Source organism: Gavia stellata, chromosome 7 (genome assembly GCF_030936135.1).
Source record: "Gavia stellata isolate bGavSte3 chromosome 7, bGavSte3.hap2, whole genome shotgun sequence".
NCBI lineage: Eukaryota > Metazoa > Chordata > Aves > Gaviiformes > Gaviidae > Gavia > Gavia stellata.
This window is the reverse complement of record NC_082600.1, coordinates 4072608-4085575: the sequence shown is the minus strand read 5'-3', so window position 1 is coordinate 4085575 and position 12968 is coordinate 4072608. Positions and strand designations below refer to the sequence as shown.

Below are 12968 nucleotides of genomic sequence, written 5' to 3'. Positions count from 1 at the left end.
GCGGGTGTGAGGCCCCGCAGGCCGGGTCTCCGGTCTGCTATACGGGCAGAGATCCCTGTGGCTGTCGGGGAGGCTCAGGGATCCCAGCGGTAGGGTGAGCAGTCGGGAGACCCCCCCCCGCCACCACGAGATCCAGGCTCGGGTCCCCGAGATCCCACCGCTGGGAGAGCCGGACCGGCACGGACCCGCCAGCTTTATTTGTGGCATCCCGGATTCTCCAGCCACACAACCGGGCCACCCACCACGGGGGACTGCTGGGGCCAAGGGGAGACCTCGATGCGGGATGGCGGCCTAGCAGCCGTGGCGGAGGGAGGAGGACGCCCAGGTAGGTGACATCCCGAAGCCATGGTGGAGGCAGCTCAGCGACGTTGTCCATCGTCACAGCACCGGCTGTTTTCCAGGGATTTTGGGAGGGCTGGTCCCCAGGGACGGGCTAACCGGAGGCAGCAGCAGTGGGTGATGCTGTGGGCCCCGTCCGCTGTGCGCGGGCATCGAAGCGCTCCTCTCCCGGCGTGGGCAGAGGGAAAGGCTGCAGCCTGTCCCTCCCGCAGCCTCGGCGAGCAGGCAGGGCCCAGCCGGTGGGTGCTGGGAAGTTGGACCTGGAAGTGAAAATGAAAGTGAAACTCTCCGGGAAGTGGCAGGAGATGGGGCAGCGTGGGAGCATCGCTGCAAAACCCAAAACCCCAGCGAGGCGAAGCACGCCGGGCGAGAGGCTGGGGTGCGCTCTGACGTTGTGTTTCCCACCTCTGCTGATGATCCTTGAGAAGGATCCCTGCGCTGCAAGGTGCTGCTCCCGCAGCCCACCGCAGCCGCCCCTATAGGCACCCTGTCCCCGACCGCCGGCCCGTATCTCGCGTTTGCACTGAAAACCAGGCACGTCTGGTGCGGGGGGTCAGAGGCTGGTGGAGAGGCGGTGGTGGCGCGGAGAGAAGCTCCGTTATCATCCGACGCGGTGTGCCAGATGTGCCTCCGGTCTCGTGAGCTGCCCCGGCGCGGATTTGCGCCGCCGGTTGATTACGCAGCGATCTGCAACGTCCTTTAAACGCTGCTGGTTGAAACGTGCGCCTGGCCTGTGCACAAAAGGCCTGTCTTGAAAGAGCGTTTGTGGATAAACGCGGGATAAATACCTCGGCGGCGAGGCTCTGCTTTCTGTCTGGAAGCAGTGCACGAGTCTGCTGTGGGTCCCGGCATCGCAGCCTGGCTGGGAGGCTCGTCGGGGCGTCCAGCATGGGTAGAAACGTCTTCCCGCAGCCGTCGGGTCACGGCCGCGGTGGCACACGATGCAGGGGGGGCACGGCTGTAGGGGCCTTGAAGTTGCAGGTTGCAACCCCAGCCCCCTCCGCAGGCTGCTGGGGCGAAGGGACGGGTGCGAAGGGCCAGCACGTATTTCGCTCGGATGATTGCGGGCCCATCCCCAAGTGACGGAGAAGAATCTCAACGCTGTCCCAGTTCCAAACGCTGGGGACTTGCAGCTTCTTGACCTTATTCAAGTCAGCCGGATCAAAGAACTTGCCTTTGGAAAATTTGAAAGCTGGCTGATGGGCTGCTTGTTCCGGCAAAATGGGGTAGTGATAATTAACCTGGCTTGTCTGCTGCGTAGGAGAAGGCTGGTGCTGGGCGCTTTTTCAAAGGTGAGCCGGGAAGGGGAGCGTGTAGTGAAAAATACGCAAAATAATGCAATATCTGGTAAGGAAGTGAAGTTATTGCTAGGCAGCCATAGGGTTCCATAAAACTAACACATAACCTCACCCGGGAGGAAAAGAAGACTTGCCATAAGCAATATTTCAGCAGTTGTCAGCAGTATATGTCAACAGTTATCAGGCATGTGAGTTGGAGTTGCGTGGTCTTCTGATGAATTAAAAACCCGCAGGACAAACCTCGCCCCCCACCCCGGCAGTGAAGTGGCCGCAGGGTGACAGTTTCACATAGTGGGTTGTCACCGGAGAGTCAGCGTCATCCAGATATGCTTCAGTGGGATCCCAGGGATGCTTTCTTTGGCCCTGAAGAGCCAATTTATCATCTCTTCAGGAGAAAAGAAATTTGCAGACTATAGAGCAAAGTGGGACAGCTTCCATCTTCGGACAAGCTGGCTGCAAGCGAGTTGGATGCGTTTGAGAAGGGCTTGCTGGTCGGGCAGTGACGTGTGGCTGGAGGGATTGACGGGGACCGCAGAGCAGAAGGCTGGAGCAGAGAGCTTTTCAGGGAGTTTTTCTGGATCCCCTAAAGGAAACCTGTGTGCACGGTCCAAAGTGCAAGAAGAGCCGTCAGCGTCACGCTCTCCCTTGCATTTTGCAGCAGCAGCAGGAGGTGTATTTGTGCGGGGGCACCCAGCCATGCTGGGGAGAGTGTTTCAGCCTGTTTATCCTGCTGTAGCTAAAGGGTTGAGTCAGCCCCACGTGGATTTGGGGTCTGTTATGTGTCCTCTCCGCCAGCAAATTTGGGAGGGCAGCACGCTGGTTAACTGCTGCCAGAAGGGCATGAAGGGCAGGCGAGCACGCTGCCAAAAAACTGTGCCAGCTGGGTGCGGGGTGAATGACCCGCTGCAACAAAAGGCCTGATCTGTGTCGGTCGTTACAGGAGAGGATGAAGTGACTCCATTTAGGAGCATCCTAAACGCTCCTGGTTTCGGAGCATCTCCCCAGGGAGTTAAAACTTGCTAAATGAGGGCTCTGCAGGCTGGAAGATACCGATATAATGAGATAAAATAAAGGGGAAGCAGCAGCGTAATGTATTTGGACCAGACATGAAGTGTAGGGTTTTTGCAAGAAGGTAACTGATCGCTGGGAGGAAAATACCCTGCTGAGGGACGTGGGAGATTTTACATCCCTGGCATTTAAGTCCAGGTTGGTGGTGTTTCTCCTGAGTTTGGGGCGGCCCATGGGTGATGGAGATGGTACCTGGCTGGCTGTGCAGCCTGGGACAGTGGTTCTCCCTTGTCTTGTGTATCTTAAAAGCCACCCCACGTCACCCTCCTTTGAATGAGACCTATTGCAGCTTCCTCAGTAATAAATATTGGCAGATGGGAGGGCTCTGCGAGGCAAGGTGTCAGGGAAAGCAGCTGGGATCACAGAGGTGATGCAGGCATCCCAGCCTGTGGGTACCGCTCCAGGATTCCCAATTAAAACTGATGTGGCACAAGCAATTTATGCCAACGGAAGAGTTTGTTCCACGTGTCTGTGGTGTATTTGGTTTCATTTTAGGCCATCTGCAGCGGCTTTAACCGCCTTGCCTGGCTCTGTCTTGGAGGTACGACAGTGAAAACACGGAACACCGGCTGTGCTGGGCTGAGCTGCCCCGTGGGCTTGAGGGCTTCCCAGCACACAGAGCTGGTTCACACATCCCTGGTATTTTCACGCATCTCTGGTAATCCTGCGAGTGGCTGCGGTACAGGGTTCTGGCTGTTTCCAGCCCCATGGTATTAATTTTCCGTTGATGGAAAAGAAGTAGCAGAGGAAATAACCTAAAAGCTTGATGTTCGAGTCTGGATTGAGGGGGCACGGAGGGAAGCTGCTGGGCAGGACGGAGTAATGAGGAGGTGGGAGGACCTGCGTAGGGAAGGGATGAGCACACATTTTTGTGCGAAGGGCGAGAAAAGCATGGGGAGGAGTAGGGTCGAGGGTGGTGGGACGGAGTGAGGGGCATGGGGAGGAGTGGGGCCGTGGGACAGAGTGAGGGCTTGTGGTGGGGCAGACAGGGCTGATTTTGGGAGAGGTGCAAGGAGAAGAGCAGCAGTCACACGGGGTTGTGGAGAGGGCAGGAGGTGGACGCTAGAAAAACTACAAGAGCCAGAGGAGACGTGAAGAAAGATCGGGGCTGGGCAGAGGCTGGAGCTGTGTTTTAAACTGCTGGCACCCTCCTCCAGGTACAATGCCATGAAGTCTTTGAGTCACCGGAGGCTGCTCCTCTTGCCTCCTTGACAGTAAGCTCTCCCATTTGACCTGGGCTGGTTCCCACGTGCCAGGATTGAGTTTATTTTTCCATCCTGCTATAGCCAAGTTTGTCATTTAATAAACATTTCCCACCCCAGCCCGATCTCTGTCCCCTCTGTAAGCCAGAGGAACAGATGGGAAGGCAAAGGACCAGAAATGCCTGGCACTTCCCAAAGCTGGAAAGGAGAGAACTGGAGATTTTCAGATGAAAAGAAAAAAAATCCTGCCTTTCTCAGCTCTGTCTTTGTTCCGTTGTGCCGTTCAGGCCTGATCCAAACACCTTAGCTACGTGAGAGGAGCCTGTGAAGGTTGAGGACGCTCGGCTTTCACTCACTCCCCGCTCTTGGAGCAAGGCAGAGGGACTTTGCTTGCTTGTTTTTGAGCATTTGAGTTTGGGTTCGTCACAGAGCAGCGATAGTAAGCTGACGGGGTGCTGGAGGGAATGGCAGTCCGGGGACACAGGGGCGTTTGTTAACGAAAACAGCTGCAGCTCATGATGCAAAGCTTCTACATGGCTTCAATGCCAGCTTTGTCTCATCCTTCACCAGGGACCAGCTGTGCTCTTGCACGCTCAGCGGCAAAGTCCGATACCTGGAGAGCAGGCTGTGAAGGAACCTGGTATTAAACAGGGGAATTAAGGGAGAAGAAGGTATTTTCTCATGCTGTAGTGGTTGTCCTCATGAAGCCCTCCAGAGCCCTTAATCTGAGCAAGAAGAGTTAAACAGCGGTGGCGGGGCAGCCTGGGCAGGGCTGCTGGTGAACCCTGGCAGCAGACTCGCACGCTTGGTCTTTGCCACGTTCTCTGAAGCATCTCACAGATTTCCTTGACTCCTCTCCTAACCAGCTCCACGTGGAGACCCAGCAAGGAAGGGAGACTGCCAGGACTGCCCTGCAACCTGGCGCGGGTCATGGGTTTTGCTCCCGTGCCACCGATGTCAGAATAACATGAGGCTGGACCGAGCAAGGCGTGACAAGCCCGAGGAGTTTGCACAAACCCCTCTCCCATTTGGTGTAGCTGAAACCTCGAACGGCGGAGAGATGGGGCAGGCACTGGAGGAGGGCACTTGGACGTCCCCACATCCTTTGGCACGGTCTGAAGTGGGCAATATGGCCCGTCCCTTTGTGAACACCTCTTGCAGTGGCACGTATAAGGCTGGTGGCATCCTCAAAGCTTTTTAACAAGAATTGAGACGGTTTGGGTGGGGTTTTTTTGTATGATACGGCCACTGTTTTCTGCCTGTAATTTCTGTTTGACTCAAAAGAAAAAAAAATAGGGAAGAAAACCAGCCCTAAACTGAAAGCGTGGAGGGTCCATGCACTTACAGATACTGCTCAAGGAAAGGGAATAGCCTTTGCTCTCATCTTTACAGTTGCCCGAGTCACCTGCTATTCTAGTGACTAATTCATGACATCCTCGAGATGTTTGTGTCACATCTGGAGATTACAGTCATGCTGCACCTACCTAAACAGAAGACACTCATATATATGTGTTTGTATATGTTTTTGTTTTTTTTTCCCAGTTGTGCCTCTCCCGTGCCTGTAGCTGATAACAGCCATGTCAGCCCAAAAGGACAGATGGGTTTTTTCCTTCTCTTTCCTGCTCTTCTGTGCTTCCTCCATCCCGATGCGGGGAAGTGCGAGGCTGCTGCAGGAGCTGAGCCCCCAGGAGTATTTCAGTGGCTTGCAAGCCGGCAGAGCGTCCCTGGCTTATTTCAGCCATAACGGTATGTATTTCACAGTGTGCATTTACGTCAGCCTGGGTTTTCATCAAAGGCTCGTGTGCGGGTGTGTGTGAAGGGGGAACAATAAATCTGAGTTTGCACAGTCGCGATTGCTCCTGACAGGCAGGGACATCTTGGGGTAGGATCTTCCCTGGCTGTGTCCCCAGGCACGCTCCTTCAAGCCTCTTCATTAATTTTCTGGATTATTTTCTGGACGTACCATGGAAGAGAAACCCAGCCTGGTACAGAGTTGTCCCCTCAAAGGGACTGGGTTTCTCTTCCATGGTACCTCCCTAGGAAAGGGGGATCCCTGGCATGCAGAGGAGCTAAGGGCTGTCAAGAGTTACAGGAGATCCTTGGCTTTGCCCTTCGTGTTCCTCCCTTTCATGACCCCCAGGTATGGTTTCCCAGAGACATCGGCGTGGGCTGGGACACCAACACAGCTCCCACATCAGCATGGAGAGGCTGGGTGCGTTAGAAAGGAAGGAGGGGAGACTGCGGGCATTCATGTTGTTGCCTGTAATTAGTTTTGTTTCAGTGAATACCTTGCTCTCTTAGTAAGAGCAAGACGATACTGTGGCAAGCACTGTCTCAGTGCGTGGCAGGAGGATGCTCTTGACTCTGAGGACCTGCAGCCCAGCCCAGCAGCACCCATCTGACAAAACCAGTCCCAGACCCTCTGCCTTCCCCAGCCAGATGCCCGCAGGCACCTCCGCTGGCAGCACGCCATGGCTCCCTGTTTGCCCTGACTCAGGTCTGCTCGGATGTCCCGGGGACGTTTGCATGGGGACCTTAGTGTGCTGTTACCATGCCAGAGCACAGGCAGTGCTTGCCCTGAAGGTACTCTCATCTGCCTCATCCCTAAGGGAAAGGGATGGAAACCAGCTTTTTTCCTGTTGTTTCAGTTTCTCCTGGTGCCCAGCCCTTCTTGGAGCAGATTGAGAACTCAGCCGAGGCCCTCCAGGACTATGGCATTTCGGTGGTGAAGGTAAATGGGGACGAGGAGCAGGACAGGCTATTTCTGCAGAGAATTTCTGCAAGGCTTCCTGCGAGGTGGACAGAGCTTCTCCTGACCCACCTTGGGGACTGACAGCAGTGGGACCACACAAGAAAGCAAGTGTTGGCCGACCAGGGCATCCCATTTTATCCCTTGACCTGGCCTTACGTCTGCTGCTTGTGTGTTGCATCACACCTTCTGCCTGCGGGACACGGGCAGGCTCCAGTGTCCTGGGAAGGCTCGGCGTTGTGCTTTGTGTCTCCGAACACAGCGAAGCAGAGGACTGGCAGTGCTGTGGGTCAGACAGGGGCAGCCCTCAGCTGCTCCTGGCCTCCCAGTTCAGTCTCGGTGGATGAACCTGTGCACTTTGATTTGCATTCATGGGTTTAGGGGGCATTCAGCTACTCACATTTTTCCCGCAGATTGGTCTTTTTCATGGGCAACCCCACCTACCAGGTTTAGCTGGCTGATCTAATCTGGCCTCCCAGCAGCTGCATGGGGTGCGTGGAGTTGCCCTGGTCATTGCTGCGTAGCCATGGGCATGGCATAAGGAAGAATACGATCCCCAGAGTGCTGTACGGGAGGGCAACAGCCCCCTCGTCTCACTCAGAAGGTGGGACTTGCCCGACTCCCTCCACGGCTCCCTCCTGCCAGCTCAAACTGCGAGGAATGATGGAAGGGGTCGGTTCACTTCTTTTCAATTCAGTGCAATAAATATTTCATATAAAGGGGTTTTCAGCTGAAACTTTAGCTGATGGGATTACAAATTCAGGTGAGTGTAATTAGATTATAAGAAGTGCTTATATATGTGTGTGTATGTATTTAATTTCCTCCAGATACAGGCTGAGTTTAATAAGCAAGCATCGATCTGTCACTTTGAATATACTGGGCAGATCGTAAGAGCTCTTGATCCCGTCTGACCCAATTCAAGGGAGGCTGAGCTGGAGAATTGAAGTACAAACTCCAATCCCCAGCTCTGGACTCCATTTTATTGTATTTGCTCTCCCAGCGGGTTTGGCAAGGCTGTATTTACACCCTTGAACGGAAGAAAGCTGTAGTGCTGTATGTTTGTAGTCACTTGTGGAGCTGAATGTCTAATTACATGTTTTCAATGTCTAGGTTAATTGTCCCAAAGAGGATGTCTCAAGATACTGTGGAAAAGAAAATGCGTTAAGGAAAGCCTACCTGTTCAGGTAAGGGGGATTTCTGGGCACCCCACTGTGATTGCTTTCCAGTGCCAATGTTTGGAGGAAATGCTGTCAGCAATCAGAAAGATGTCTGCATAGGAAGAGAGGAGCCATGAGGACAGCAGTGACATACAGAGTTTAGCGAGGAGTACCCCCAAAAGGTCCAACACATGTAAAGTAGCTGCTTTGTCCTCAGTGTGAAACCTCCCGTCCTGAATCCTCCGTCAGTGTTCTTCTGTCCTTGTGGCCTCCCACCACCGGGTCCCCCAGAGTTACGCTCAGTCTACTAGGTTTTGGGTTTGCTCCTAGAAAGAAACACTCTTTGGTGCTCTTCCTGTTGGTGTGGTTAGCTCATCTGCCCTGGATGGGGTGGTTCAGCTCTTGGTCTCTCCGTGGGTTGTCAGCTGGACGCTTCTCCATCTATCAGCTCAGTTCTCATTGACCGTTGTACATGACCCACAGAAACGTTTCCTCTGGTGGTGAGGGTCTACAGGGTGATGCTTGGTATATAAAGACCTTCTGTCAGTCTGTGCTAGGCTTCTCATCAGCAGTCCCCAGAAGCTGAATGAAACGGCGGTGACAGAGGTGACTTCACTAAAACAGCATTGCCTGGATGCCTCGTCCTATGAAACCCCCAAATTCAATCCTGACATCTTCTTTCCAGCCATACCTGCCAGCAGATACCTGGAGGTATTCAGCAGAGTGAAAATTAATTTAGCTCATCTTTCATAGTTTCTTTGGTGATACTCTTTCTTCCCTCCCCAGAGGTAACATGCTGATCAGAGAGTTCCCCACCGATGCCTTGTTCGACGTGAACTCCGTTGTTGCTAACGTTTTGTTGTAAGTACAGAGCAGATTCATCTCTGTGAAATCATTTACTTTCCATTTTCACTTGTTTATATAACGTTTTGCATAAATACAAACCCCGTATATTCCAGAGGCTGCTCTCAGCCAAGCGGAAGGCTGCTTCTCTCTTTGGCATGGTTTTACCTTGTTAAATCTATCTCCTTGAGATGACACCAGCACACATCTGGACAGCTGTGTTTGGCTGTGAATCTTCAATCTGCCAGCAAGAAGCTGGAATTTTACCTTGTTTTTCCCATCACAGTTATGTGGCTGCAAATTTACTCTTGAAAGAAAGCAGTTGCTAATGAGTTTTCTCTGACTCCTCAGTGCCCTGCTCTTTAATGAAGTTAAATACGTTGAAACACTGGCAGATCTTCAGAACATTGAAAATGCGTTGAAAGGGAGGTCGAACATGGTCTTTGCCTATGTACCAGCTACTGGGACAGCAGGTATTAACACTCAGCTTTTCGTCTTTGCTCTCCTCCCAGAGCCTTGTTTACTAAGGTGCAAGGCAGCTGGATTTCTGACCCCAAATCCTGCAAACGATCAAGGAAATGTGAAAGGGCCACCCAGACGCAAGTTCTCCACCTCTGTCTGTCTTGCTGTGTTTCCAAAGGGATCAGCTGCACCAGAAAAGTTTTGCTGGGAGCACGCAAACTTTCAGAGATGGACTTGAGAGGAGAAGCAAGCCAGCGGCTGCTGTCTTAAAAAATAAATAAACCCATAGGCAGATCTCTGGTTATGCAGCAGAATGGGTTCACTTACACGACCTGTGCGTTTACTGGGGATCAGCAACTGGGTTCAGCTCCAGTTACTCAGTTACCTTCATAGTGTGTCTCCAGGCCGCTGTGTCTTGTTACCAGGAGTTTCCAAAAGCCTGGGCATTGATATTTACAACTGGGAAGGATGAAGAGGGAGATCTGGAGGGAGCTAAGATGAGTTCCTCTTGCCTTTCTCTTTCCAGAGCACAGAGCCGTGATGGAGGCAGCTTTTGTCTATGGGACTGTCCACCAATTTGTTCTGACAACTGAGGCAACGCTGTTGAAAGACACTGGGTATGTCCAACCACACACCCACCAGGTAGAGCTGCTCCCTGCACTTTTTCCTCTACTCTTGGTTTCTCAGATTCCCAGGTCAGATCTGGGATGGTATTAGGCTGTTATGCCAAGGGTGGACAGTCAGATCTGTTTTGCTTTTCCAAAACCAGCTGCTGCTTGTGTTCCTGGACTTGGACTAGCCATGTCATTTGTGACTGTTCATTGAATGGGATTTTATAGGAGAAGAGCCCACTGTCTCCTTTCCATAGCTGACTGATCAAACCTCAGCTATGGGTTTTTAGGCGGGCTGATATAGCTGACATTACAGTCTTAAAACACTCTGCCTTGTGCATTGGTGAGCAAGTCTGGCCAGCTGAGAAGGGTAAGAATTGCTATAGTGGGTCAGTGCAAAGGCCACCCAGCTCCGTATCTTACCTCTGCCGCGGCCATAGGTGCTTACCAAGGGTTATAAGGGTATGGACATGTGTTGCCTGCAGCCTCCCATCTTCTGGCAGAGGTTTCGGGACTCTCAGAGATGGGAGCAGAACCTGTGTCATGGTGTTAACAGCCACCAGAATTTTTTTAAACACATTTTTAATTTTCATCTCCGCAACTTCTGGCAGCAGTGAATTCTGCAGTTCAGCAGCGTGAGACGCTGCTCATCTATTTGGGACTTCCCACCCGATGGCTTCACTGGAGCTGGCCAGCTCAGGCCATCCCCTTCCCACGCGGGAGGAGCTGCATTAGAAGGGCAGATCCTTCAACGCGACTTGCTGCTGCTGTGACCTTTTGCAATCAGGAAACTGAGAGGGAGGAAGGTGGGAATACCACACAGCATGTTGCATCTTCAGCAAAGCGTTTCTACAACGATCCGCCTGCTTTCACAGGTGACACCAGGGCAAGCACCAAAGCGGTCCTTCCCTGAGATGCCATCCCATCCTTGCAGGATCATGATCAGGGACAGCATTTTGTGGCTGCCACTAGATGGCACGGTTGTCCTTTGGACAGGAATTGGCTTCATTCTGCTTAAAGCAGAGAGGACACTGGCAAGCCATCTCCTTAGCTGATGAAATGGTGGTAGCTTCACCAACATGAATAGCTTTCAGTCAAGCGAGGCAGCAGGCTTTGAGGTCTTAATACTACACTCTACTCTTCCATAAAGAGATCTTAAAACCCTTTAGAAAGAAAACGATCCCTGTTTTAGAGGTGGGGAATGGGTGCGTAGGAAAAGGAACGTGACTTCCCAAAGTTAACCCCAGGCCAACACCAGTGATGGTATCAGAGCAGGAATGACTAACCAGGGGACCATCCAGGGAACTTGATCTCCCTGCTTCCTTTGGCACAGCCAAAACCAATGCTGTTCAAAAGGTGGAATATTCCTTATACAGTCTGTAAGATGTCATCAGTAAAAGACATGAGCAAAGCTGTACTTCAGCTGTCCTTCTCCGGCCAGGGTCTCCACTGCAGTGGCATGGCTGGTTCCACTGAGAAAAGCTTAATTTGTGTCCTTCTTGAGCCAAATATTCTGGGTTTGAGGTCATTTACACCCGATGAGCCAGGGTTTTTATTAGATGTTCAGCACAATTCTGAAAAATGCCTGGACACAATTGTACCCATCAGTAGAAGGGCTCTTGAAGAGGTCCCAGAAGCCTGCCAAACCCTGAACTTGAGGATCATCTGCCCTGTAAAAGATGTGAGCAAACATGGTCATTCTGTCGGGGCATTTTAAAACCCGGTGGTGGATGCCTAGCTCAGCATGGTTTTTGTTTTCTCTCTCACAGCAACAATGAGCCCGATGTGTCGTCTGCCCGGCTGTTGTTCTGCCACTGCCAGCGGGCCACGGACCTGGCGCAGCCCTGCAGGAGGACGGCCATGGGGCAGGCTCTGACGATGCTCAACATCCACAGGCACCTCAAGCTCATGGGGGCTCCTCTGGTGGTAGGACTGTGGAAGAGGAACCACTTGGGCTGTGGGCATGGGGGCAGCTGGGGTGGATGTGAGGATGAGGGAGGTGTGAACGGAGGGTGAGAATCTGCCCCTTCCCCGTGAAGTTAATGACAAAGCTCCCGGGTTGGGTCCAAGCAGGGAACAGGCGTGGGGCTGGACGGGAGTGACAATCCATTGCACTGCTCAGCTTCCTTAGACTTTTCCAGGGAGCCCTGACACCAATGTATGCTCCTCTAGTTGTCTGTAAGCACCATGAGTGAGAATGGAGTGGAGGTGCCCCTTGGACTTCACTGGGACATCTAAAATAGAACAGAACAGAACAGAACAGAATAGAATAGAGTAGAATAATAGAATATTTCAGTTGGAAGGGACCTACAACAATCATCTAGCCCAACTGCCTGACCACTTCAGGGCTGACCAAAAGTTAAAGCAAATTATTAAGGGCATTGTCCAAATGCCTCTTAAACACTGACAGGCTTGGGGCATTGACCGCCTCTCTAGGAAGCCTGTTCCAGTGTTTGGCCACCCTCTCTGTAAAGAAATGCTTCCTAATGTCCAGTCTAAACCTCCCCTGGTGCAGCTTTGAACCATTCCCACGCGTCCTATCCCTGGATACCAGGGGAAAGAGATCAGCGCCTCCCTCTCCACATCCTCTCCTCAGGAAGCTGCAGAGAGCCATGAGGTCTCCCCTCAGCCTCCTTTTCTCCAAACTAGACAAACCCAGAGTCCTCAGCCGCTCCTCTAGGTTCCCCACAGGAGTCTCAGCACCCTGGGAAGATGGATATCACTCCTTCATGCCTTGGTGAGCACAAGGGGCAGGAGGCTCCATCCTATCTCCTCATCCCACCGGGCAGTGAGCTTCATCAGGCCTCCGGTTTCCACTGGTGACATCTCTGCCCAGCTGAAAGGATGGGCAGACGAGCTGGGAATTGCCTCCTTCAGCCGGCCTCCTGGGTTAGGCACATGGAGGGAAGGCACTTCGTTAAGCAGCTCCATGCTGTCATGAAGCAGCATGTCCAAGGCAGGAAGGGAGAGGATGCCAGCTCTTGCATGTTGCGGCCAGGGTTTTCAAACTGCTCTGGGGAATGGATGCCAGGTAAATAAAAATTAATGGAGATTTGACATCTGGAGTTGCTAAGTCACAAAGAACATGCATAATAAAGCCCAGGTTTTTAACAGGGAGGGTCATGACAGGTTGGAACAGTTTAACCGGAGTTGTGTGGGTTCTGCTTTGATGGATGTTTTAGAATCAGGGTTGGAGTCTTTTTCTCGAAGGTATCCTTATTTCTGTGGCTGGGGAGCAC

At 52.5% G+C, this 12968-nt stretch overlaps 2 protein-coding genes across 2 annotated transcripts in view; one reads left to right on the top strand and one right to left on the bottom strand.

Annotated features, from left to right (window-relative positions):
* The window catches only part of PSMC6 (proteasome 26S subunit, ATPase 6), a 364454-nt gene that overhangs the window by 54960 nt on the left and 296526 nt on the right, over positions 1-12968 (bottom strand). The gene's annotated exons all lie outside the window — the stretch shown is intronic.
* Positions 5485-12968, top strand: part of TXNDC16 (thioredoxin domain containing 16) — a 33736-nt gene continuing 26252 nt past the window's right edge. The window contains exons 1-7 of the mRNA XM_009811212.2: positions 5485-5653; positions 6556-6638; positions 7767-7840; positions 8600-8674; positions 9008-9129; positions 9645-9735; positions 11499-11655. Of these exons, the coding sequence (XP_009809514.2) occupies positions 5485-5653; positions 6556-6638; positions 7767-7840; positions 8600-8674; positions 9008-9129; positions 9645-9735; positions 11499-11655 (771 nt within the window). The remainder of the gene's footprint in view (positions 5654-6555; positions 6639-7766; positions 7841-8599; positions 8675-9007; positions 9130-9644; positions 9736-11498; positions 11656-12968) is intronic.